At 40.3% G+C, this 24,243-nt stretch overlaps 2 protein-coding genes across 2 annotated transcripts in view; one reads left to right on the plus strand and one right to left on the minus strand.

The window, feature by feature from the left end:
• Positions 1–12,072: 12,072 nt before the first annotated feature.
• Positions 12,073–13,717, plus strand: LOC122404154 (piggyBac transposable element-derived protein 4-like). Its single transcript, XM_043408078.1, has 2 exons — positions 12,073–13,499; positions 13,599–13,717. The coding sequence occupies exons 1-2, from the start codon at positions 12,677–12,679 to the stop codon at positions 13,619–13,621; spliced, it is 846 nt and encodes a 281-aa protein (XP_043264013.1). The 5' UTR covers positions 12,073–12,676; the 3' UTR covers positions 13,622–13,717.
• Positions 13,718–14,115: 398 nt separating this feature from the next.
• Positions 14,116–24,243, minus strand: part of LOC122404155 (receptor expression-enhancing protein 6-like) — a 67,079-nt gene continuing 56,951 nt past the window's right edge. The window contains exons 2-4 of the mRNA XM_043408079.1: positions 15,115–15,347; positions 14,321–14,456; positions 14,116–14,245 (exon numbers count right to left, since the gene is read on the minus strand). Coding sequence (XP_043264014.1) covers positions 14,202–14,245; positions 14,321–14,456; positions 15,115–15,347 — 413 coding nt within the window. The 3' untranslated portion in view covers positions 14,116–14,201. The remainder of the gene's footprint in view (positions 14,246–14,320; positions 14,457–15,114; positions 15,348–24,243) is intronic.

Consider the following 24,243-nt stretch of genomic DNA (forward strand, 5'->3'; position numbering starts at 1 on the left):
AAAAGATGTGCTTTAAACGGGGCACGAACCAGTGTCAAGAAGATTGCAGCGTATCCATAGTCATGCATCTTACTCACTGCACCGTTTTTTTTTTTACATATGTTTATTAAAGCCTTATGTGATATATACAAACATATACAACAATTTAACAACGGATCCTTAAACGTATAGAAATAGGAAAAACATGGCTTAAAGAACATTAATTCTTACAGACTAAAGACTCTATTTGAGTACGCGTCGTCTTCGGTGTGGATTACATGTATTGCACTTAATGGCGTTTAATAACCTTAACTAAAATGAGTATAGGGACTTAATCTATTACGCTTAAGTTTAGTATAGAAAAGGCATAGTAAAAAACTATACTAGAGTGACAAGAAGAGGGAGTTGTTGGGTTAATGGGTAGAAGGTAGGTTGGGTGAAAGGGGGATAGATACTGGTTTGATTAGTTTAACCACCTGTATTTGCGTACATTTTTTCGATGCTTATCTGTTAAGTCTATGGATGAGAGTCTATAGGTGAATTTGAGATTTTCGTCGTTTACATTCATGTTTTTATCATATAGCAGTTTCTTATTTCACGGTTTTCTATTAATGTGGTAGATTAGAGGAACGTTATTTTCATTTTGGATGAGGCCCTTTTCGTCCATGTAGATAAACGATTCTGGTGGGGTGTAGCCTGTGTGTCTGGTTTTTGTGAAATATTGTGGGTTGGGATAGAGTGTATGTGATATTAATGAGTTGGATGTGATTCTATTTATTTTTGACCAGTGATCTCTAATTAGTTTTAAAATAAATAAATCTATTCGGACTATTTGTGCCTCCTCGTAGAGTTTGTGGTTGCTGATGTATTTTATGTAGTCAGATTCGGCTGATCTGTGTTTTCCTATGCAAGCTCTTAAGCACTTTCTTTCGAATAGTCTAATTTTGTCCATAATACTGGAGCTGATATTATACCATATTTGACATCCGTATGTTAAAATGGGTCTGACTAGCAGCTTGTAACAGAGGATTTTCACTTGTTTGTTTAGGTCTTTAGAGTAGAATAATCTTTTATGGATAATGAAGGCTTTCTGTGTTTTTTGTAACTGTATGCTTATGTGTTGTGTATAGTTTAATTTGAAGTCTATGTTAATACCAAGATAGCGAACTATCTTTTTGTGAGGCACTTTAATATTTGGGTTGTTTGTTACGTGTAAGGAAAAGTGTTTTGAGTGTACTTTTACATCTGAGCTTGCGTCTGAATTTCTTGATATGTATGATCTGTACAAGATTGTTTCGCATTTCAGTGCGTTAATTTTTAGTTTCCATGTTTGGAAATAGTCCTGGATTTTATTCAAAAGTTGTTGTAGGTCTGTTTTTATTGTCGAGGGTTTGTTACCATTTGTGTAAATTGATAGGTCGTCAGCGAAAGCTATTGCACATTTATTGCTATTATCGTTAAGTCTATACATATGTAAAAGGTCGCTGGTAAAAATGTTGAATAGTGTAAGGGAGTTGACCGTTCCTTGTTGCAAACCGTTTTTTATTGGGAAGGATTTTGAGGATTTGTTATCCACTTCGGATACGACGAAGCGCTTGTCGTGGAGCATGTGCCAAATCATTTTTATTAGGTGCCTAGGGAATTCTTTTTTTATTAATTTATAAAATAATCCGTCTAGCCAGACTGTGTCGAAAGCCTTTTCGGGATCTATAAAACAAACGCCAACGCAGTCGCCCGCATTTCTGACCCAGTAAATGTCTGAAGTAAATTTGGTCGATGCGTGAACGGTGGAGTGTTTATAACGAAATCCGAATTGACATTCTGGGATTACTTTTTTTTCAAAACAGTGATTATTTATGGCGTTAGAGATGATTGTCTCAAAGATTTTGCTAATGTTTGGGGGCAGACTTATGGGTCTGTAGCTTGATGGATCACTGTCTTCTTTACCTTTTTTTTTTATTGTTATTAGTTTCGCTCTTTTCCAGATTTGGGGGAAGTAGAGTGAATTAAGGCAGTTGTTAAATATTATTGTGTAGTAAGTAATATATTGTTGTGGTAGTTGTTTTAACGCTATATTTGGAATTTTGTCGAAACTGGAGGATTTTTTGTTATTTAATTTTCGGAAGGTAGTATTTAATTTATCAAAGGATGTGAAGTAATTGGGTGGTGTCATGAGTTCGTTTGGGTTGTCTGATGTATTTTCCTGTGAAAAGTTACAAATGGTGTTGTTATTTGATCTATCGGTTGCTATTTCTGCTTTTAGTGTGTCTATTTTAAGTTTGATGATATTTGAGAGTTGTTCTTTGCCCATGTTGTCATTTTGCGTGTGCACTGATTGGAAGTGAGCGCCTAGAATGTTTAATTTCTCTATTGGGTTGTTAATAATGTAGTTGTCATTGTTGTCTTTTTTTAGTGTGGAAGTGTCGATATTCGCGTCTCGGATAATGTGTTCGGTGTTACTAGGGATTTTTAATGTGCCTGTGCCGCTAACATTTTTTGGTCTAAAAATAATATTTATTTTTGGGAAGAGATCTTTAGGTTTGTGTATGGATATGCTAGATATTTTTTTTTCCAGTAATTATTCACTGATTCTTGGAAAGTCAGTTTTATTTTGTGTCTGGTGTTTTCTAGGAGCTTGTTTAAGGAGAATTTTTGCTGCATCGGTGATGTAGTTCATTTTAGAGAGGTTATTTATCTGCGTTAGTAGGTAAGCTTTTTTCGGTACGTAATTCTTTGATAAGGGGTGTAATATATTTGTCCGTGGAGTTTATGTTAAAATTGTAAAGGTGAACAGCGTGGTTTATTGCTTTGATTATGTTTTCGTTTAGCGAGTCTATTTCCTGAATTGATAGTGTTGAAGTAAGGCAATCGGTTTGAATCGCCCACCTCAGTGTGTGTGGTGTGTTTGGGAAGGACGAATGAGGAGTGGGGCGCGACGGCAGCGCCCAGTGAGTTAGCCTAAGCAGAGCGAGCACGTGCAAGTAAAAATTAAGGTGCAATACGGTGGCTTCAGTTCCCGACCTCGTGTTAAATTAATAGATAGGTTTCTGTTGGTGGGTATGTCTAGGTTGGAGACGGAGTCCTGTAGAAATTGTCTGTATTTGTTCCAATCTGCTTTGTAGAAATTAATTTTTTCAACCTATGAGTTTTTGTCGAAGAAAAGGAGTGGGAGTTGGTTTACGGTGATTTGCATTTTTAACGCTTTGTGGTCATTATAGTAATCTATGCATTTTATATTATCAGAATTTAAGTTTTGAAATGTTAGTCTATTATCTGAGAGGCATAAATGTAGATAAGAATGGCATCTTGGAAAAGGGGGGGTGTCCGTGCTACGTAAATCTAATTTATAAGTTATTTGGTTTCTTTGATGCCATGAATGGAGGCAAATACCCCTTACGTTGTTTATGTTGTTGCCCTAGGAGATGTGTTTGGCGTTTAGATCACCCGCTAGAACGTAGTAATTGCTTGTGCTGTCTAGATTTAGTTTCTCGAAAAGGCTGTCGGGGTCTTGAATCAATTCTTTATTATGGCCCCTTGCTGCATAAGCGGCAATGAAAAAGAATTTTGTGTTGCCCGGTTTTGTTTCTATTATTGTGGATTCTAGGTTGGAATTTTGTTTTGCGCCTACGTTGATAACTTTAAATTTTATATCGTTTCTTACCAGAATGACAGTTTCTCCCGCCTGATTGAAGTTAGATCTGTCGTTTCTGATTAGATTATAATCTTTAAAATAGAGTTTGTGGCTTGCGTTTAGTTTGGTTTCGCATAACAATGTTATGTCCGGGTTTTGTGATTCTATGAAGTCGTTTAGTGTGGTTCTTGTTTCGTTAGATATAATAGAGGCTACGTTTATTCCAATAACCTTTAAGGTTTTGATTTGGATTTTACCGTTTACTGCGCGGTTGAATTTATCTAAAGGTCTATATCGAACATTTCAAGGATTATGTTGATTTTGTTTGCATTTGATTGGATTTGTTCATATATTTTGTTTATGTGCATGTTTATTGTTTTTTCTAATCTTTCGAACAGGAAATAAGTGTTTAGTGTATCGTCTGTTTGGGGGTTGGTTTGAATAGGGGTCGAGTCGATTACCTGATTTCGACGAGGGGTGTTTTTACCTGATTTCTGAGCTGAAAGAAATCTTCTGATCTACCAGATTTTGTATGCTTTTGAGACGTTTTTCTTTTAGTTTATCTTGCTGGTCCCGTTTTTCGATTATTTTGTTTTTTATTTCTATAAGTTTTGGGCATCCCCTGTACTCACTGCACCATCGCACCTCTTGAAAATGCTGCTAATACTTCTGAATATAAAGCGCATAGCACCATTAATTTGGTGGCTTATTTTTGTTTTTAGAACCATAGAATATAGTTATCCATTAAAGGGAACACAAAAATTCAGAGTATAAGTTGCTTTTTTACGCGAAAAACGCCGAAAAAATCGGTATTTGATTTTTGTTACTACGGCGCACCCTGCCAAAAAATCTGAAAAATTCAGGGACATAACCAATGACAATACGCATTTACAGTAATTATATAAATTCAGTGTCTCGAAAGCTTCAATACGAAACCGGTATTTTTCTGCGTTTTTAATTTTTCACACCTAGGGTTTGGAATCGAAAAACCGGAAAAAATTCTCAAACACGTATCTCAATAATCACAATGCACCAGATTTTGTTCATAATTTTCGTACTCGATTAAACAGGACAAATAGGCACAAATTCGCTAATGCGGATTTTCCCTATAACTACTCTTTCGAACAAAATAGAGGGTTGAAACTTGACACAGAATGTTTTTTTCTGATGCTCTATCAACGGATCCATCGTATGTCAAATTTGGTTCAAGGGCATATTTGACCCTCTTATTCGGCTACACCCTTTGGTTCAAGGGCATATTTGACCCTCTTATTCGGCTACACCCTTTGGTTCAAGGGCACATTTGATCCCCTTATTTGGCTATACCCTTTGTTTCAAGGGCACATTTGGCCCCCTTATTCGGCTATATCCTTTCTTCGCTTATTTCGTCAACCGTTTAGTATCGACGTCAATGCTGAATGCATGAGGCTGTAACTTCTTTGATTGTGTAAAATATAATCTGTAGCATTTATTGAAGAATAGTCGGGATAAATATGCCGGTTATTCGGATATTCCGGATAATCGGATCTCCACTGTATTGAATTTGTCAAAAATTTTTTTACACGAAGAATATTGAAAAACTTTTTTGATTTTGAGTTCCCTAAGTGTAAATAGGAAACATTAATGATCGTTGCGTTATATCATTCGAATGAAAATAAAGCTGACACTTTTATAGTAATGTGATATTAATGTTTACGAAATTGCATACGATTTTATAAATTATTAAATAGAACCATTAACGGAGTTTTATACAAATTAATTTGGTTAACATAATTACAAAATTATTAAACAATTATCACAGATTAATATCAAAAACATGTTATTTGTAGCATGTGTTACGCTTAATTGGTTCAGACAATCCAGAAGTTCAAATCGCTTCATCTACGATTCGAAATATTAGGAAACTTACACTAACAGCAGAAAAATTACACTTTAAAGAAACGTATGTATCACAGTTATTGTACATGTGATGTTATTTATTTACGTGCATATAGTATCTATTTATCATATGCAATTCTCTTAATTAATTTGCCCTCTTTCCCATATTTACAGAAATACACTGGAGGAAACGGATTTTCTTTTCTAACGTAGTGAGCTTTAGAGTACTGTAACTAGAAATAAATACTAAATGAGTATAAAGCGTATAATAGGAATTCTTTATTCAGACAATATATCGAGAATTTTGCTTGGATTTGAAAATTCTTGTATATTTAAGTTAATTAATATAATTATACATTGTTATAATTACATCGCATAACGTTTAATAAAATAAATCATTAATGAACGAGATCTCACCTTACTATTTGATTTCAACATCATTACAAAAACAGTTGTAGATAATTACATATTCAATTTACACGTAACAAAAACTTGATTTTTCTAAATACTAACAATGATGTCAAATTTTCATACTATTTATGTATAAAACATGCATTATACATAAATATGACTGATCAATCAGTTCCTGTATACAGGGTGTCCACGCTAAAGTGTAACAGTCGCAATATTTCAATAACTATTGATGATACGAAAAAATTGTTTATATGTAAATTGCAGGATAAAATAGGATCTCTATTTTGGCGTAAACGAAAATTTTGTTTATGTTATTAATTTAAAAATATGATGGTTGTGGCGACCGTAGGCCGCCGACACTTCAGCGAGCGGAAACATACCGGGGCACGTAGCCTTGCGCGCGGCGACCGGCGACGCAACATTGTATGTTCGAGCCCGCGTCGTCGAGTCGCCGAATTCATTCGTCGAGGCCAGTTGGTCACGAGACGCAACGCGAGCCAGCCAGAGTAAAAACTATCAGCGCAAATACGGTGTAGTGATTTTCTCCCGATCTAACCCGCGAACGATCCCACATAATGGGTGACCCCGACGTGATCGGCTGGGCAAAGGCGAGTCGAAGTAACCGCTAAGGTGTTAACGGGTTAAGACGCGACGTTCGGAACTCAAGATCTCGTGTGAAACGATCCCACGGCGATGACGGATTCCGCGAGTAACACCGAGGCAGCAGTGGCGCGAATAGCGGTCCACATCCCTCCGTTTTGGGAGAAGAATCCGACGACCTGGTTCCGGCAGCTGGAATCCCAGTTCGTGCTGGCAGGGATCACGCAGGATTCCACCAAGTACCACTACGTCAGCGCGAATCTGGACAATAGATATGCCGACGTGGTGATAGACATTATCAACAATCCCCCGGCGACCGGCGCGTACGAAACGATAAAGACGGAGTTAATCCGAAGGCTGTCCGATTCCAAGGAGCAGAACATCCGGCGCCTCTTGGAACACGAGGAGATCGGGGATCGAAAGCCGTCAATTTTCCTCCGACGATTTCAAGGCCTCGCGGGTGACACAGTGTCGGACGATTTCCTCAAAACTTTGTGGGTAGGACGTCTTCCGGCGAGCATCCAGGCCCTCATGGTTTCGCGCCAGAAGGAATCCCTCTCCGAGTTGGCCGCGCTCGCCGACGCCGTCGTGGAGGTGTCCGTGCGCCCGCAAATCGCTGCCGTACCTTCCGGGCAAGCCGACCTGGTGGCCGAAATCGTCGATCTCCGCCGCGAAGTCGCCGCCCTCCGGGTCGGGAAACGTGACTTCCGTCGGCCGCGAAACAAGTCGCAAAACGGACGCCCCAGATATTCGCGATCGCGTAGTCGCGGTGGGGAACACGATTCCACCGACGGCAAGTGTTGGTATCACTGGAAACACGGGGACGCCGCGAAAAAGTGTCGCGAGCCGTGTAATTTCGTGTTGGGAAACACCCGGGCCGAACGCTAATGGCGGCTAGCGACCCCGGGCCAACGACGAGCCGCTTATTCATAACAGATCGCGGAACGAAGACCAGTTACATGGTCGATACCGGGTCCGATCTGTGTGTTTTTCCGCATACGCGAGTGAGTGGCCCGCGTGAAAAGACGTCTTACGTGCTTCACGCAGCGAACGGAACCGCGATATCGACGTACGGGTGCGTCGCCCTCCACCTAAACCTCGGCCTCCGTAGAAGTTTTTCGTGGAGATTCGTTGTCGCGGACGTTACAACGCCTATAATAGGAGCCGATTTTCTCAGTTTTTACGGCCTCCTCATCGACCTACGTGGGAAACGGCTAATAGATAGCCTCACGTCATTAACGGCAGCGGGACGCGTCGCAGAGGCCGACAGCAAGAGCGTCAAGGCGATTTCCGGTGAGTCTAGGTATCACGCGGTCCTCGCAGAATTCCCGGACATTACGCGGCCGTCGGGAGGACACCGCGTGACGAAACATTCGACGTGCCACCACATCCGAACGACGCCAGGCCCGCCGGTGTCCTGCAAGCCGAGACGTCTCGCCCCCGACAAACTGAGGCTCGCAAAGGCCGAATTCGAGGCCATGGTGAGGGATGGAACAGCTCGACCGTCGGAAAGCTGCTGGTCATCAGCCCTGCACCTGGTCCCCAAGAAAGGCGACGCGTGGCGGCCGTGCGGTGACTACCGCGCTTTAAATTCAAGGACTATACCCGACAAATACCCCGTACCGCATATCGAGGATTTCGCGCAGTGTTTGGCCGGAAAGACGATTTTTTCGACGGTAGATTTAGTGCGTGCATATAATCAGATTCCGGTACACCCAGACGATGTCCCGAAGACGGCGATCACGACGCCCTTCGGCCTGTACGAGTTTCCGTGCATGTCGTTCGGTCTGCGAAACGCGGCGCAAACTTTTCAACGGTTCATGGACGAAACGTTGCGCGGCCTCGAGTGGTGCTACGCGTATATTGACGATATCCTCGTGGCATCGACTTCGCCCGAGGAACACGAGCACCACTTGCGGGAGCTCTTCCGCCGTCTAAACGAGTACGGGGTGTTAGTAAATACGGCAAAGTGTGTTTTCGGGGCACCGGAAGTGGCATTTCTGGGGTACGCAGTGTCCGCGCGTGGCACTCGGCCGCTGCCAGAAAAAGTCGAAGCAATTCGAACTTTCCCTCGACCGACGACTGTGAAGGAGCTGCGACGGTTCCTCGGGGTGGTAAATTTTTACCGAAGATTTGTGCCAGCCGCGGCCCGAATCCAGGCTCCTTTGAACGAAGCTCTGCAAGGGAACGTCAAGGGTCGGGTCCCCGTCGAATGGACAACGGACAGGTTGCAGGCGTACGACCAGTGCAAGGAAAGCCTCGCACGTGCAGCCCTCCTGGTACATCCCGACGTCATGCTTCCGCTGGCCATTTTCAGCGACGCATCGGACTACACGGTAGGCGCCGTGTTGCAACAACGGGCACGCGACGGATGGCAACCTTTGGCGTTCTTCACTAAAAAATTGACACCGACCGAGCGTAAATATAGCCCATTTGACCGTGAACTCTTAGCGGTCTATAAAGCCGTTAAATACTTTCGCCATATGGTCGAAGGGCGCGAATTTTCAATTTTTGCGGACCACAAACCGCTGATCTTTGCGTTCGCGCAAAAGCCCGAGAAACATACCCCGCGACAATTCCGATGGCTCGACCTCGTCGGGCAGTTTTCCACCGATATTCGGCACGTGTCCGGCAAAGATAACGTGGTCGCGGACGCCCTATCGCGGGTCGCGGAAATATCGAGCGCCGTCGATTACGTAAAGCTCGCCGAATCGCAACAGCAGGACGAGGAATTGCGCGCGTTCCTACAGGCGAATTCGTCCCTCATTCTTAGGAAGGTCGCTCTTCCAGGGACGAGCACCGAGTTGTATTGCGATACCGCTACGCGTACTTTGCGACCGTTTGTCACGAGGCAATTCCGCAAGCCGGTATTCGCTTCCCTCCACGATCTTGCTCACCCCGGTGTTAGAACGACGGCGAAATTGCTATCCGAATGTTTCGTGTGGCCAGGTATCCAGAAGGATTGTAGATCTTGGGCACGGGCATGCGTACATTGCCAACGCACGAAAGTCAGTAGACACGTGTCTACCCCGACGGGAAACTTCGCCGCACCCTCGGAGCGTTTCGACCACGTCCACGTGGACATTATCGGCCCGTTGCCGATGTCGAAAGGATTCCGCTACTGTGTAATGTGTGTAGATTGGTACACCCGGTGGGCAGAGGTATTTCCGGTGAACGATATTACCGCAGAAACCCGTAGCATACGCGCTATTATTAGGTTGGATCGCTAGATTCGGGGTGCCTCGACAGGTTACGACGGACCAAGGACGACAATTTGAGTCCGCGCTTTTCGAACAGTTATCGTCGCTGCTAGGCATCCGGCATCTACGCACGACCGCGTACCATCCGCAAGCGAACGGCATGGTGGAGCGGTTCCACCGGCAATTAAACGTGGCGATCGTTTGCCACGCCAATACCGATTGGGCCGACGCGTTACCCATCGTCCTCCTAGACATACGAGCGGCCTGGAAGGAGGACATTAAAGCGACCTCCACCGAAATGTTGTACGGTGAGACCATTCGTCTGCCGGGCGAGTTCTTTTCAAACGCTCTGACGGCAAGCAGCGGCGCCGAAGAATTTGTCTCACGGCTTCGCGATTATTTTCGGCAGATTAAACCGTCTCAAGTGTCGCGTCACGGCGTACGGCGAATTTTTGTGTTTAACCGTTTGAGTGCCACGTGTCTTTGCTGTTTTCCCGTCCAAAAGTGCCAAGCGGCGCGATAGCGCTTGTCTTATTCCCTCTCCAAGAATGCCAAGGAGCGCTATTGCGCTGTTTTCAGATTTATACAGTAGCTGTAATTGTTTCAATTCATTGTTGTTCTGCCATCTTTCTGAGCGTAAGTACAGATTTATCAGCGTCTGGGTTGCGTCATATAATATAAGAATATAATTTAAATATTTTATTGCATATATAAAAGGTATGTACAGTAAAATTTTCACTATTTTTTTGTATTCTACAGTATAATTTTTTTATATTTTTATTTGATGCCCTTCAGCAATTAAATGCCTTCTAAACGTAAGACGAGCAATATAATAGAGGATTCGAAATACGATAGCGATGATAGTGAAGTTATTATTTTTAAAAGAAGAAGGATTAATGTTATCGACGATTCTGTTTCTGACAATAATATTCCTAATACTGGAGACATTTCAAAATATATCATGGTTACGGAAAATGAATACATTGACCAAGGCAATTCATTTCAATTCATTGAAATGTCGGGACCGCGATGCCGTTTATCTAATAGAGCCAAACCGATTGAATATTTTAATCTTTTTTTCACAAATTCTCTTTGGGCAATGATGGTTGAGGAAACAAACAAATATGCAGAAGAAATGTTATCAAAATCCACAAGAACTGATAACTCTAGAATGGTAAATTGGTATCCTGTCACTATCCTGGAACTGAAGGCATTTGTAGCCGTACTATTGGAAATGGGGATAACAAATAGACCAACAATATATTCATATTGGACTGAAAGTTCTAGAGCAATTCCTTGGTTTAAGAAGATGTTCTCAAGGAACAGATTTCAAAATATTTTAAGATGTTTTCATATCGTTGATAATAAAAAATGTTTTCCACCGGTGCACGAAAAATATGATCCATGTGCTAAATTCAATCCGATTGTTGAGCACGCCAATCGGATCTTTCAAACATATTACACTCCACACAAAATGTTATCTATCGATGAGTCTTTAGTGGGAACACGTATATTAAGCTGGCGTAGCCATTTGAAAAGGCCAAAGCAAAATTAATACGATATTTTTTTGCTATTTATTTGCTAATTATTTGCCAAAGAATTAATTTTTTTGCTCCAGCCGTTTTTGAGAAACAATGGCTACGCTACCGTAATATTAAGCTGGCGTAGCCACTTATTGTATCTCTGTACGTAAGACAGATATCAATACCATTCTTGCGGCATATTTTGTTGCTAATTTATTGCTCTTAATCCACTGAATATTAATTTTTTTGCCCCAGCCGTTTTCGAAAAACTGTGGCTGCTGTAGCTCAATATTAACCTAACGTAGCCACATGTTGTATCACAGTAGGTAACAAAGCTATCGATACCATTCTTGCGGCATATTTTTTTGCTAATTATTTGCTATCAATCCCCCGAATATTAATTTTTTTGCCGCAGTCTTTTTCGAGAAACGACGACCGCGCTGGAGCAGCGTTAATCTAGCATGGCCACGTGTCGCGCCTTTGTACCAAACACAGCTATCGATACCATTCTTGCGGCATATTTTTTTGCTAATTATTTGCTATCAATCCCCCGGAATATTAATTTTTTTGTGTGTTATGTGTTATGCTGGTCCAGCGCGGTCGTCGTTTCTCGAAAAAGACTGCAGCAAAAAAATTAATATTCGGGGGATTGATAGCAAATAATTAGCAAAAAAATATGCCGCAAGAATGGTATCGATAGCTGTGTTAGGTACAAAGGCGCGACACGTGGCTATGCTAGATTAATGCTGGTCCAGCGCGGTTGTCGTTTCTCGAAAAAGACTGCAGCAAAAAAATTAATATTCGGGGGATTGATAGCAAATAATTAGCAAAAGAATATGCCGTAAGAATGGTATCGATAGCTTTCTTAGGCTCAAAGGCGCGACACGTGGCTATGCTAGATTAACGCTGGTCCAGCGCGGTCGTCGTTTCTCGAAAAAAACTGCAGCAAAAAAATTAATATTCCGGGGATTGATAGCAAATAATTAGCAAAAAAATATGCCGCAAGAATGGTATCGATAGCTTTGTTACCTACTGTGATACAACATGTGGCTACGTTAGGTTAATATTGAGCTACAGCAGCCACAGTTTTTCGAAAACGGCTGGGGCAAAAAAATTAATATTCAGTGGATTAAGAGCAATAAATTAGCAACAAAATATGCCGCAAGAATGGTATTGATATCTGTCTTACGTACAGAGATACAATAAGTGGCTACGCCAGCTTAATATTACGGCAGCGTAGCCATTGTTTCTCAAAAACGGCTGGAGCAAAAAAATTAATTCTTTGGCAAATAATTAGCAAATAAATCGCAAAAAAATATCGTATTAATTTTGCTTTGGCCTTTTCAAATGGCTACGCCAGCTTAATATACGTAGTGGGAACACTGTGTCACTCCAGTATTACACAATATTTACCCAACAAGAAGCATCATAAATGGGGTATTAAGTTTTGGATGTTATGTGATGCAATATCAAAATATTGTGTAGCATTTTATTGTTATAAAGGTGCACAATCAAAGAATTCGCAAAATGGGCTTGGTTATGACGTTGTAACAAAATTATTGCAAGATGCTGATTGTTTAGATAAAGGATATCACGTATATGTTGATAATTATTTTACAAGCACTGCGTTAGCCAAATTTTTACATTCAAAAAATACTTATATAACGGGAACAATCAGGAGAAATAGGAAAGATATCCCCAAGGAAGCTAAGGAATTAAAAGTTGGAGAAACGAAATATTTTCGCAATGCCGAGGTACTTCTATGTGCACATCGTGAAAAAAAGAGTTCAAAGAACCCCGTTTTGTTAATTTCTACAGAGGCATTGGCAGCGAATGTAACATTAATTCAAAATCGCTATGGAAGAGAAAGACAAAAAACAAAACCACAGATTATCAATTCATATAATAATTATATGGGTGGTGTAGACGAATCGGACAAAATGTTATATACCTATCTGGACGAACGTCGTACAGTGAAGTATTGGAAAAAAGTGACCTTCAATATATTTACAAGAATGGTATTAAATTCGTATTTGTTGTACAAGGAAACTGTGGGAAGAGAAGCAATGTCACGACTTCAATATATATCGAATATTATTTCGGAAATAGAACATGAATGGTTAGGAACAAGGGAAAATGAATTAAACATAAGGAGGAAAAAGGTATACGGACTAGAAAAACTACCAGGACGCAACTTGAGGCGTTGCGTAGTTTGCAGTACAAAAAACAGTACTATAAAAAGGTCTAGACTAATTTGTGTAGAATGTAAAAAAGGTTTGCATGCATTATGCTTTGACAAGCATATTTGTGCATTTTAATTATATATTATATATTATATATTATAACGGAAATTAAAATTCGTTCTTTTACTAGTATCATTCATTACTTTTACCTAAAATGGAGTGGTAACCGTAAAGTCGCGCATCGACAAAAACCGAGCGTGTTGCGGTTATCGGTTTCGCAGCCTAGAGCGCTGGCACTGTTCGAGAGACAGAGGAGAAGCGCAAAATCGCTCCGTGGAACTCAAACGGTTAAGGACTTGTTGACAGCGACCCATGTGTTCGTGCGCCACGGCGGCTACAAGCGAGCATTGCAGCCCACGTACGACGGGCCATTCTGTGTAGTTGCGCGGCACCCGAAACACTTCAACATTCGTGTGAAAGATCGAGTGGTTCCGGTGTCGTTAGATCATTTGAAACCGGCGTACCTGCTCCGCGACGGTGAGCAGGACAACACCGACCCACAACCGCGAAGCACACCTACCGCACCAATCGAACCAGACCGCGTTATCAGGTCAGGTAGACAAAAATATATGTATCAACTGTTTCTGCTCATCCATTCCTAATAAAAAATGTACATGTACCAGCATATACATACATATAAATATATAATTAGGAATAAGTGAAGAGAAATAGCTAAACTTTTTAAAGGCATTTTACAAAACATCTGTATTATTAAGATCGAGTATTGTATTAATTAATCCTTCTTGGTTAACAGGACGTTTGATGCAGCTTTAATTACTGAAATGAAAAAACTTTGAATAAAAACTTACTTATATTATAATGAAATATAGTTATACTATTTAATAAATATACCATTATTTTGTGCATTTGATATAAATGCATCCACTTTATCGTGGTATCGTAGAAAGTTTGGTCTGATAGCACAATGGTATAAAACCATGGCACCATTATTTTCCACAGGGGCCATTAGCCATATATAAAAGAGGCACTATAACAAACAATAAAATTTTAACTACACACAGAATGATTTAAATTTGTGATAAATATATATATATATAAATAAATCTGAAACAATAGATATTTTTCTAACTCTGTAAATTCCCAGAATTTTCAACATCTGCCATAACTTGAAAAGTTACATATCGATAAAAATGTTTATATGTGCAGTCATTTTTCCAATTCAGAGAATAGGCTACTTTACATTAGACTTTGTTTGCGATTAAATTTAAATGTCTAAAAATCTGTTTATATAAACTAAAACATTATCAAAACAACAACAGATTTATATTTAATTTTTAGTTTGTTTCCAGATAGAGCACTATTTTGCTTACAACAGAGTAAATGGCTACAACGATTTATTTGTTTCTTCTCTCGGATGAGAGATGTATAATGTCATTCACAAGTATTACAGTAAACTTAAAATAAATTTCAAAATCAAAAGGCAATTAACATTTTATATTCTATACGAAAAATAAAAATAAATAAATCGAATGAAAATTAAAAAAATGGTTTCAATATTTGCTTCCTGTAAATATCACTATACATATATAATCACTAAAGTGAAGTATATTAAATTTTTATGAATTTTTAGTAACAGCCTTTACAACAAAGCCACAGGCGAAAGCTGTTATTAAATGTAACTGTACCTTGCAAAGCCAGTAAACTGGAAACCAGCATAAAATAAAATCTGAGAAATATTCAACAATGGTAAATACAGCAAAAACAACCCAATACGTTAACCATTTTGTGTCATCTTCTTTTTTTGGACTTTCTAAAGCTTTCATTGAAGAATAAGCAGGATATATAAATCCAAAGATATTACATACTAGTTGTTGTCCAATGCCAAATACCAGATAAAGTGCCAAAACAACAACAGAGCCTGAAAGATACAATAATACCATAATATTATTGGACATTAATATGCATAAATGGAATACGAATTTAATATAAAAATATAGTAAACCTGGATATATTTAGTATGTAGATATAAAGTTACTCGCAATCAAAATTGTATATAACACATTGTAATAAACGATGGTTTAATAGTTACAGAAAAAAAATGTTGATAAATAACAAATTACTGCTCTTTAGAAAAGAAATATTATTTTTTACTATAAAAAAGAAACAATAGCTTAAACTAAGATCAAATCAACCTTACACTTAAAATTGTACTGCAAATCAATTCTGCATTCATTTGAAAAAACGCTGCACACCTTTTTCATTTTTCGTTTGTTTTTTTATTATTATGTACATCTATTAAATATTATAACAGAATTTGTCGAAAAGTATTAAATCAATAGCGCTAACGATATTAACAAATAAAATTTAATTTCTCAAAGATCTCTTTAAGTTATGTTTTGACGAGCATGAATTTAAATAAGTTGTAAGGATTGTCGAGGATGGTCAGAGAGGCGTGTGGACGGATTCAAATACGCGAACACTAAACGTAACGATATAATTATATTATTTAATATTTACTAACGATTTAACATAAAGAACATAAAAGAAAGACATAAAACGTAAACGTAAAAGATCATAAACGTAAACTGTGACTGCTCTCGACTAACGTTCGATACAGAGTGACGTTCCTGCAGTCAAAGTCGACCCTTCCTTATTCCTATCTTATAATAATGATCTAAACAAAAGCGCGTTCGAGACGCAGTCCCTAAAACGTATTTTAGCTTAAACCTAAACACCTCACTCGATACCTACTCTAGCTTAGACTAAACACTCCTATCGACGCCAACGACAACGGTTCTCCGAACCACACACATACACTCCTTACAAAGTACATAATAAATACTTTGTTGCAAGTAAAACCCGTTAAAATACCATTAGTTGAATCTATTGGGACACTTTTCCACGTGAAATGGCAGCAGCATGATCGCGCTGTTTGGCACTTAGGCCGGCGGCGCACGAACGTTTAAGCGACGTGCGTTGCGGCAGACGTTACAACGTCCATTGTAGAAATACATTGTCGTATATTAGAGACCACATATTGCGAACGTGCGTCGCTTTCAACGTCCGTAGCAACGTGCGTTGATTTTTCATCGACGTATTTATGCTAGAACGCACGTTGGGATAAGTCGACGCATGGTTCTCTATTGTATACCGAGATATGCAGCAGGTCACACGAGCGTTGAACATCGAGAACCTTATTAGGTGGCTATCGTGATAGACAGTTCTACATTCAGCCTTATTTCTTCATATTTTATACCTTACGCAATTACAGAATTGTTAATCAATGAAGTCCAAAAAAGACAGTTATTGCCGACCATCTTTAACGAGGACTACAAAGACAAAAATAAAAAATTTGCAGCGCGGAATGAAATATGTGTGTTTTCATTACAAAATGTTCTGCCGTCTCTTGGCCAACTGATGCACAAAATAACAACGCTTGTGTGACTGGGGTTGTAACGATCGTTGTCCGTCGCAACGCACGTCGTTTTAACGCTCGCGTGCCCCCGGCCTAAACCGCCTTCTCATCGAATATACTACGCTGCTAGACCATCCGGATGATTAGGGGGTATCGTACCATCTCCCACGAAGCGGCGACCACCTTGGCCTGTTTCCGCCCCTGAAGCCCCTTGTTTGGAGAAATCAGCTAGTTTACCGGCGCTTCAGGGAGCTTCAGGAGGTTAGGAGACCATCAAAGAAGAAGACTTTCTCGCTAGTCACCATCGTAATTAAGATGGTGGCTAGCGAGGAAGCATGGAGTACGGTGACCTCCTTCTTCGAAGATTTATTAGCGCAGGAGTCCGCCGAGCGGTGACGTGAGAGGAACGCGCATCCCGCTTGTAGGAGGACCAGGGCGCGACGGACTTCGCCTCTTGGCTCCTTCCAACAGTTCTGAGGTCCCATGTGTTTCCCACCTTCCTTATTCCTTCCCTTTCACTCTTCCCGATTTCGATGGACCACCAAAATTTGGGGCGGCTCGTCAGCTGTCCTCTCCGGTCACCACACCGATGGCCGGAGGAGTGACGGGCCAACCTTGGGGGCTGCAGATGCTCAGTGCAAGGGGTTCGAGCACCGAAGACAGCCTCGGGGTCGCAGGCGTCGAGTAACTTGGCGTTCAAGGCGAAGAAATCAGAGGAGAAGGGTCACGCTCGTCCTTCCACGGGATGAGCCCCGTCAAGCATGTCGCGGCGGGGGACTCTGGGATGTCTTACTAGAGTTCGTGCTCCTCCGCCGCAGCGCCGGAGCGTCTACGGTGACCGCAGGGTTTTAGCCGGTAAGAATTCGGTACTATCCCGAGGCTCTCCCCTACACAAGGATCTTGGAGTGTCCATGAGGATTTTCCCGAGTAAAAAAAAAAAGAAAGAAAAACAGAAAGAAAGGTAAAGGGAGACAGAGAGAAAGAATTCAAAAGAGAGACTCGAACCTACAGTAAAAAAAGAGTATTGCCGAATAAGGGGGTCAAATGTGCCCCCAAACCAAACCAAATTGAAGATCCGATGGATCATTCGATAGCTTATCGAAAGAAAGCCCCATATGCCAATTTGTAACTTGAAATCTTGACGGTGGGGGTGTAATGGGGTGACAAAGAAAATAATGTTTTTGCACAATTTCTCTTGCCCTATTGAGTAAAAAAATGTAAAAAAAATTCAGAGACTAAAACTTTTCAGGTAAAAAAAAATAAAAAAAACCGCAAAAAATGCCGAAAAATGACGATTACGCATTTTGTGTTTCTATTTTCTTTGTTGCGTCCTATTGTCAATTACGATTGTTGTTTAATATCTCCTGCATCGAAATTAATGTGAAATATTAGTTTACCAGTCTCTTGCCTTTGACAATTGTAGATGGATTCGGGTAGTAAATTGTATATTGGCTTAATATTATTTCTCCTTCCTTTTAGATCAAATAGTTCTCTCCCTCTCTTTCTCTTTTCTTCAAAAATATGAATGGCTGCTACGGCTTCAATGTACAGAGTGTATTTGAAAAATTATCAACAGTTCTATTCGTAAGTAACTCAGAACAATCGTGGTACACGTACACATAGATAGTACGACCATAATTGCATAATGGTTGGTGCTTGAAAGGATTATTTGTGGACACTTGCGGACACTGTGGATTTTTGTGCGCAACATTGTGTATTGGAAGTGGCATTCACCCTTTCTCTGTGAAAATCTCGTCGGGCGAGTTTTGATATGCCCTTCTGGATTTTCAAAAGACAGGTTGAATCTTATTTAACGTAAGGTGTTCGCGTTCATAAGTGGACAAAAAACTAATGCTGTCGATAATGTCGGTAAGTAGAATTTTGATGCTGCGTGAGAACCACTAGCACTGGCCTGCCGCAACCGTCCGCACGAACGCAGCTGTTTAGCGGATTGTCATTCTACAGGCGGAACTTTAAATGTTAATAACTTTGCAACGAAGCCTCCATCAACAAATTAGTATTCTTGATTTTCGTCTTATTTTGGCCTCTACTATCGCTCATTAAAATTTTTGCTAGAGGTAGCCGAACACCCTGTATGTTTTGTAATAAGGAGTCCAAATTATGCTGTCATATTCTAGAATAGGTCTTGCCAAACCACAATCTAGGATTCTGAGTGTATTAGTTTTACTAAAGTATCTGGTTACTCTATGAATAAGACCCAGAGAGCAAAGACCATGCGAAATAATTTTTTCATAATGAACTTTGAAAGATAAGTTAGAAGAGAAAGTTATACCAAAATCTTTAACATGATTAAACGAGGTTAGTACGATACCATTTAGAGTATAATTATAAACTATATTATTCTTCTTATTATTAAACTTAACAATATGGCACTTATCTAGATTGAGGGACAATTTATTTAATGAACACCAATTCTGAAGCCAGTTAAGGTCATTTTGAATTGATCATCGGCATGTAATAAAAATTTTAAGTGTTGGAATACCTTAGAAATGTCATTAATATATGTACACTACCGGCCATAAGTGTTTGCCCACCCTCAAAATAACACAAAAACAAAGGAAATATTAATCAAAAATCAATTTTTTTAAATTTATTTTTTAATAGTACAACTTATATCTCTAAATCAGTTTTTTTCCAATTTTGTTACAAAAATTATCACAATTATATCTATATTTTACTTTCGTCGATATTTCCACCGTGAGCTTTTATTATTGCTTTGCATAATTTCGGCATCCTGTTCAATAATTTTGTAAGTGTGAGTGGTTCTATTCTGGACCATGCATCTTGTAGTTGTTGCCAGAGGGTTTGTGTAGATGTTGGGGCTGCTTTTCGTACCTGTCGGTCTAGTTCTTCCCATAAATATAATCCTTTTTTCTCGTTCCAATTGTTGTAAATACTCGCGACATAATTTGGAAGTGTGTTTGGGGTCATTGTCTTGTTGAAACACGAAGTTTTCACCGATTAGTCGCGTTCCAGATGGAAGGGCGTTCGTCTCCAAAATTCCTCTGTAAATTTCTTTATTCAATATGCCATCTATTTTGACTAAGTCGCCCACTGATGTGCTTCCGAAACAACCCCAAACCATAACCGATCCTCCTCCGTGTTTTACCGTAGGTGATATGCAGGATTCAAGGGCTCGTTCTCCTGCCGATTTTCGGACAAAGTTCCTCCGTTTGGAGCCGAATACCTCAAACTTAGACTCGTCGGTCCAGAGCACTTTTTTCCAGTCTTCCAATGTCCAATCTTTATGCGATCTTGTCCAGGCTAACCGTTTTGCTTTATTTTGTTTGCGTAGAAGGGGTTTTCGCATAGCAATTCGTCCATGCAAACCTGCTTTCCGTAAGCGCCTTTTAACTGTTGTCAAACTTACTGGTTCAGGGCGAGATGCATTTATTTCAGCTGTAATTTCCGGTGCCGTTTTTCTTCTATTACGTTTGCTTATTATTGTAATTACCCGATCTTCTGCTGGTGTGGTTATTTTTGGCCGTCCTGATCGCTTTTTGTTGGATAAACTACCAGTATCTTTATATTTTTTAACATTATAGTCCACGGTTTTACGGTTTAACTTCAATAGCTTTGCTATTTCTCTATTACTTCTTCCGATACTATGATGGGACACTATTAGAGCGCGTGTTTCAATCGATAATTCTTTTCTCCCCGACATTATTTGAAATTTTCGCAAAATTCTTTAAGCACGTGAAAATCAACTGTTTACTCTACGAAAGTTTAACGCAGAATGAAATGCAGTAGGAAATTTAAGAAGAATAAGGTGCCCGTACTACCTGCGTTCATATTCCCTACTAACCGTTATAAAAACTTCAGAAAAATGGGTTTCTTTACCTGAACTCTAAAATTGTCGTTTTTCATAAAAAATTGTAAACTCATTTACAGTACCTGATTGTATATGTACAGAAAGTTTTGGATGGTTTTTATTAGTCTTATAATTAGGATTTAATGATACGGACATTTTCATAACAATAAAATGCCTGTCATTTGAATAGTAACGAAATTTGAAGGTGGGCAAACACTTATGGCCGGTAGTGTATATTATAAATAGAAAAGGTTCCAAATGTGAACCTTATGGAACACCAGATGTAATATTGATTTCTCTTGAGTAATTATTATTAAATTTAATTATTTGAACTCTATCTGATAAAAAACTGGATAGCCAAGAAAGTACACAGCTGTTTATTCCTAATGTCTTTAATTTGAACATTAAGGTTGAATGATTAATAGAATCAAAGGCTTTACAAAAGTCGGTGTGAACAGTATCAAGCTGCATGCCTTTATCCATACAGTTGGTCAAATAATGACGATACTCCACAAGGTTAGTCACAGTCGATCTACCGGTAATGAAATCGCGCTGCTCATCAATGATGTAGGAAACCGTGCCGGTAGACGCTATTAAAAATTAAATTATTAAATCGCGTACAAGTTTCGGCCGAACAGCGAATCGTTCGCTATCCGGCACGAGCGAGGAAAAAAACTGTCAACACGCGGCGAGCGAACGGCCGAACGGCTGATGGGTGAATAACCCAGAGAGCGAGAAAACGATAGCGAGAAAGAGAAAAGGATTAAAAAGGTCGGCAACCGACGAACGTAGGTTTTTAAATGTATTGAATAAAATAAATACGAGCGAGCCGCGGAGAAAAGAGTCAGATATTGTCGAGTACTAGAAAAGAGATATTGTCGAAGCGTTAGCGGAGTGAGTCCGAATAAAGAGTTTAGCAAATCACTTCCCGTGTTTTTACGAGCAACCACGGTCCCTGAACATCCCACAATGATGATGCCTTTGCAAAAAAATTATAGCTTACGACTAATTAAGTTTTCCATAATCTTAGGCATGACATTTTGGGTACTAATAAGCCTAAAATTTTAAATTGACGTTGAGTTAGTAGTGTTGGATGACCAATAGGCCAAACATCGATACGTCATCGATGTTAGTCACAAGGGTCGTTAGTCACTAGGTCTAAGGGTCCTCCTCCCCTACTATCGCTAAGACATATATACCCCCGTAACCGCAGGGCCAGGGGCCTTAGAGTTGCACAAGAAGTCTGCGAGTGTTAACGCCTTGTCTAGAGTCAACTTCCATTGGAAATTCTTCATAGTTGAGTTCGGCGTGTGTTCAACGATCATGAATAAACTCTGATTATACAAAAGGAGCATTACTTGACCACCCGGATTCCAACAATAGATTTAGAAATCGGCTTAATTAAACATAACTTCCATAACTTGGGAAAGATGCCGGCAGATAAAGATTTATTAAATATTAACCGTAAGACTCTAGACATAATAAAATTACATGATTTGAAAGATATGGGAGGAATACTGCCATATCCTGGACCACAATTATTTTTCAGTTCTCCTCCTCAACTTAAACCCCATCTGAGACGCGATTTTGGGGGTGTAAATTCGTCTTCGCGTTGATTTTTCTTATCGATCGATTGGCCATCGACTTGGGGAAGGAGGATCTATTTTCCTGCCCCGTTTGGGCGGAAAAACTCTTCCCTCACACCCGAACGTGGTGGGGGGAAGAATCTCAAGTCACCCTGGACGGAGGTGACCGAGGTTTCCGCCCCAAGTTGAAGGCCGCGTTAATTTTGCCGAGGGAAAAACGGGACTCCGGATTAAGACGCGTCGAGTAGCTGTACGTGTTTTACAGCTGTTTTATGGCTATACAGTGAACGAAATTCCTATAAGAACACTATGATTTTCTACAAAATATTACTTTATTTTATAAATATCTGGTACTGGTATGAAGAAATCCTTCGCCAACCACCGCATTCTTACTGGGGTATGTAACATAGTGTTAAGCCTCGCAGACGGATCGGTAACCACTCTTGATAAGAGTGGTGCGATCGGCGCGTGACGACAGCCGATCACGCTCTCGGGAAGATTAAAAAAAGAATGGGCAGCGGAAGAAAGTGTGAATAAAGTCTTATGTTCCAAAACTTTTTTCATTTTAAAAACTCAGAAGTGGGATTGAGCGTGCGTCTTCGGTTATTTGGTGTATCGGTGACCATGGAACGAGCCGATTTAGGAAATTGGAAGACAGTAGAGTTGAAGGAAAAGCTGAAAGAAATGCGGTTGCCAACTACAGGCACGAAGATGGAACTGCTTCAACGTCTAATGGCGGCCAATGCTTCTAGAAACTGGGCCGGCGTGGCCGTTGACGAAATGATCGGGATTGGATCCGAGATGGGAAGCCGGGAGCAGGTTGCACCTGTGGAAGAAAATTCCCGACCAGAAGAAACCATATTGTCTAATTGGGCGGAAAAAGAATATGCAATGCTGAGAAAGGAGACAGAATTATTACAAAGAGAAGTGAGGCTGCTAGAACGCGAAAATCAGTTATTGCGTCAATCGCCGCCAGTGAGTGTCGCATCGAATGTTACAACAACGCTTGGAATTAAAAATATCGGTGAATTATTGTGGGAATTTGATGGAAAATCTACTCCCTTTGCCAATTATGAGAGGCAGATTAAACTTTTGGCCGATACGTATCAGTTAGACGGAAATTCTGTTAAAATACTGATTGGGAGCAAGTTGAAGGGAGGTGCGGCCGCGTGGTTCCATTTGCGTCCCGAATATATTCAAATGGAAAAGGATGAGCTCTTGGCGGCCATGAAACAAATGTTTGACCATCAACCTGGCATAGCCAGTCGAAAGAAACAGTTTGAGGCAAGGATTTGGGAAGCTGCAGAGTCGTTTTCTGAATATTGTCATGAAAAGATCTTGTTAGGCAATCGGGTGCCAGTGGCCCACCAAGAAATGGTTGAGTATATCATTGAGGGCATCCGCGACGAACAATTGAGAAATACCGCAAAAATACAGTGCTTTGTGTCGACAAATGAACTGATTAAAGCGTTTCAAAATGTACCATTCCCAAAAACCGGTGCCCTGAGCCGTAAAGAACGTAAACAGGAATACAAAGAAGAATCGAAGGGTTTTCGAGATCTACAAAAAGTGCGATGTTTCAATTGTGGAAAGCTGGGTCACTACTCTGGAGATTGTAAACAGGCTGGCAAGCGGGAGAAGGGCTCTTGTTTCAAATGTGGCAGCATGGACCATACAATCCAGCACTGCCCCCGATAGAAGGAGGCACAAGTGAATTAGGTCGCGAGGAACGAGATGAACCCGCAGGAATTTTGGAGGAGTGTGCGATTTAGGGGAACGCACGCCAATATTAAATACGAATTTGAGCTAGAAGCCCTGCTGGACACCGGTAGCCCGATATCCTTTGTAAAACAAGAATTTGTTCCGCGTTACTTAATAATTACAGAGGTCGAGGTAAAAAATCGTTATTGCGGCGTTAACGGTAGTCCTATGAACATAATTGGAAAGGTTATAACATATTGTGATGGATGAAGGTGTGAGA

The sequence above is a fragment of the Colletes gigas genome, unplaced genomic scaffold (assembly GCF_013123115.1).
Source record: "Colletes gigas isolate AHSC1104 unplaced genomic scaffold, ASM1312311v1 Colletes_gigas_Sc00111, whole genome shotgun sequence".
Lineage (NCBI taxonomy): Eukaryota > Metazoa > Arthropoda > Insecta > Hymenoptera > Colletidae > Colletes > Colletes gigas.

Coding starts and splice junctions, on each gene's coding strand:
- LOC122404154 (XM_043408078.1), top strand. CDS start 12,677: ATGTTATGTGATGCAATATCAAAATATTGTGTAGCATTTTATTGTTAT. Junction 13,500..13,598: donor TTGTGTAGAATGTAAAAAAG/GTTTGCATGCAT, acceptor TTCTTTTACTAG/TATCATTCATTACTTTTACC.